This window comes from Crocodylus porosus, unplaced genomic scaffold (genome assembly GCF_001723895.1).
Source record: "Crocodylus porosus isolate Cpor-Errol unplaced genomic scaffold, CroPor_comp1, whole genome shotgun sequence".
In the NCBI taxonomy this organism is placed as follows: domain Eukaryota; kingdom Metazoa; phylum Chordata; order Crocodylia; family Crocodylidae; genus Crocodylus; species Crocodylus porosus.
Genome location: NW_017728904.1, coordinates 298,325 through 300,176, shown reverse-complemented (window position 1 = coordinate 300,176; position 1,852 = coordinate 298,325). Strand labels below are relative to the sequence as shown.

Sequence of the window (1,852 nt, the reverse complement as noted above, 5' to 3'; positions counted from 1 at the left end):
ATCACTGCTGCTCACCTGTCCTCACTACTCAAACAGGTAAGTCAAACAGGGTAATTTCTGGCTGGGTGGATGGATTCCTGTGTTTATTATGTGCAGGTCTTTAGTGAGATACACAACTGGCTACATTACAAGAACTGAGAAGGGAAACCAGGGTGGTTTGTATGGAGAAGAGAGTTTTAATGAGTTTGCTTAAGTGGGGACTGGTAGGATGCTCACTGGATGAAGATCCCCAGTGATCCTCATTGATATGGCTGGGGAAAAGTATCCCATTCTCATGGGATTTCCCATGAGAAATCCATTCCCACGTAAAGCCAGGGAGTGAAGGCTAGACATAGTCTGGTCTTCCTGAAATGGCCTCACAAATTCCTGTTAGATTTAAGGTTTTCCAGTTAAAAACCACCAGACTATGCACAAAAAGTGGAGGTGAAAATGTACGTACCTACCCCTGCTGCCCTTTTCTTTTAGATTTCCAGCACTTCAAAATGATCTGCTCTTCTGGAAGGGAATCATACTTCAACTTGAACTCAACCTGGTATGACCCCTCAGGCTCTTGGCTGGAGAACCACCGCATCCCCTTACGCTACGCTGATGACTCCTGCTGCGGAGGGTGTAACCCTGATGTAAGAGGTGTGGGGGGGCACAACTACCGACCTTATTGGTATCGGCGGTCAGTCTGCTCTGAGGCAGAGCGCGGGTCTTCAAGTGGATACTGTGGAAGTGAAGACTCTGGCTGTGCCAGGAGGCCAACGCTCGGGTACTCAGAAGGATGTGACTGTTATAGAAGGAGACCAGACTGTTGTAATGGAGAGTGCTCATCCCATGAATTTGGGAGGAGACCAACCTACCATTATGCAGCAGACGTGTATCTTGCCAACGAACGCCTAGCCTGTTCTGACGGGTGCCACGGGTCTTCAGGAGGATTTTATGGGTCCTCAGGAGGATGCCACAGAAGGCGCAGGTGTGGCGAGCCGTGCCATGGTTCTGGATCTTATGGGTTCTCACGAGGATGCCACGGCAGGTGCAGGTCAGTGTGTGGTGAGCCATGCCATGATTCTGGATCTTCCAGCCACCTCCTGCCTGTGTGTGTGAAGCCAGAGCCATGCATACCAAGGTGCCCCCCAAAGCAAAAGTATGTCCGTTCAACACAAAGCTGCTGCATTCCAGTACAAAGCTACTGCACTCCAGTGAAAGCCTGCTGCCCTCCAATCCAAGCCTACTGCCCTCCAGTAGGGAAGTACAGCTCAGGCGGACAGCAGTGCAAGCAGACCAGCAAGCTGCCAACACTGAAGGCCAAGTAAGAGATGAGCAAGAGCGGCCCATAGAAGACCACTGTTATAAATTTAAAGAGAGCCCTGTGAGACCACAGAGTTTTGCATGTGTTAAGTTCGTCCCAAGTTTCACCAGAGACTGTATCTTCTAGATCCCTATTAGTTAAGGCTTGTAACTTGCTTTCAAGATGCCACCGCTGTTCAAGAATTAAGAGATATATTGCTATTACTTCTTGGGCTATGCACTAGGAATTATTTTCTGCGGGGATCATTTTGGCTGCTACTTTTCTGTTTTAGTCTCTGGTTGTAAAAGTGGAAAAAATAAACATTATTCAATCTAAATAAACATTATTCAACCCCAATTGGCGACCTAGTGATCGATGGGAAGCTGGATGACAGCAACCATGAGCTGAATAACTTCACCATCTGCCGTAAAGCTGGCAAGTCAGTCAGCAACACGGAAGTCCTTGAATTCAGGAAAGCCGACTTTGCCAGGCTCAGGAGGCTTGTCAGTCAGGCCCTAAGGGACCACGACCCCGGGGAGAGGGGAGTTCAAGAAGAGTGGTTGCTCCTCAAGGGAGCGA

At 48.9% G+C, this 1,852-nt stretch overlaps 1 protein-coding gene across 1 annotated transcript; it reads left to right on the top strand.

The window, feature by feature from the left end:
• LOC109324712 (keratin-associated protein 5-3-like) lies at nt 1-1,608 on the top strand. The gene is made up of 2 exons (XM_019556745.1): nt 1-36; nt 466-1,608. Exon 2 carries the CDS (start codon nt 483-485, stop codon nt 1,296-1,298), a length of 816 nt encoding a protein of 271 aa, XP_019412290.1. The 5' UTR covers nt 1-36; nt 466-482; the 3' UTR covers nt 1,299-1,608.
• Nucleotides 1,609-1,852: the final 244 nt, after the last annotated feature.

Coding starts and splice junctions, on each gene's coding strand:
- LOC109324712 (XM_019556745.1), top strand. CDS start 483: ATGATCTGCTCTTCTGGAAGGGAATCATACTTCAACTTGAACTCAACC.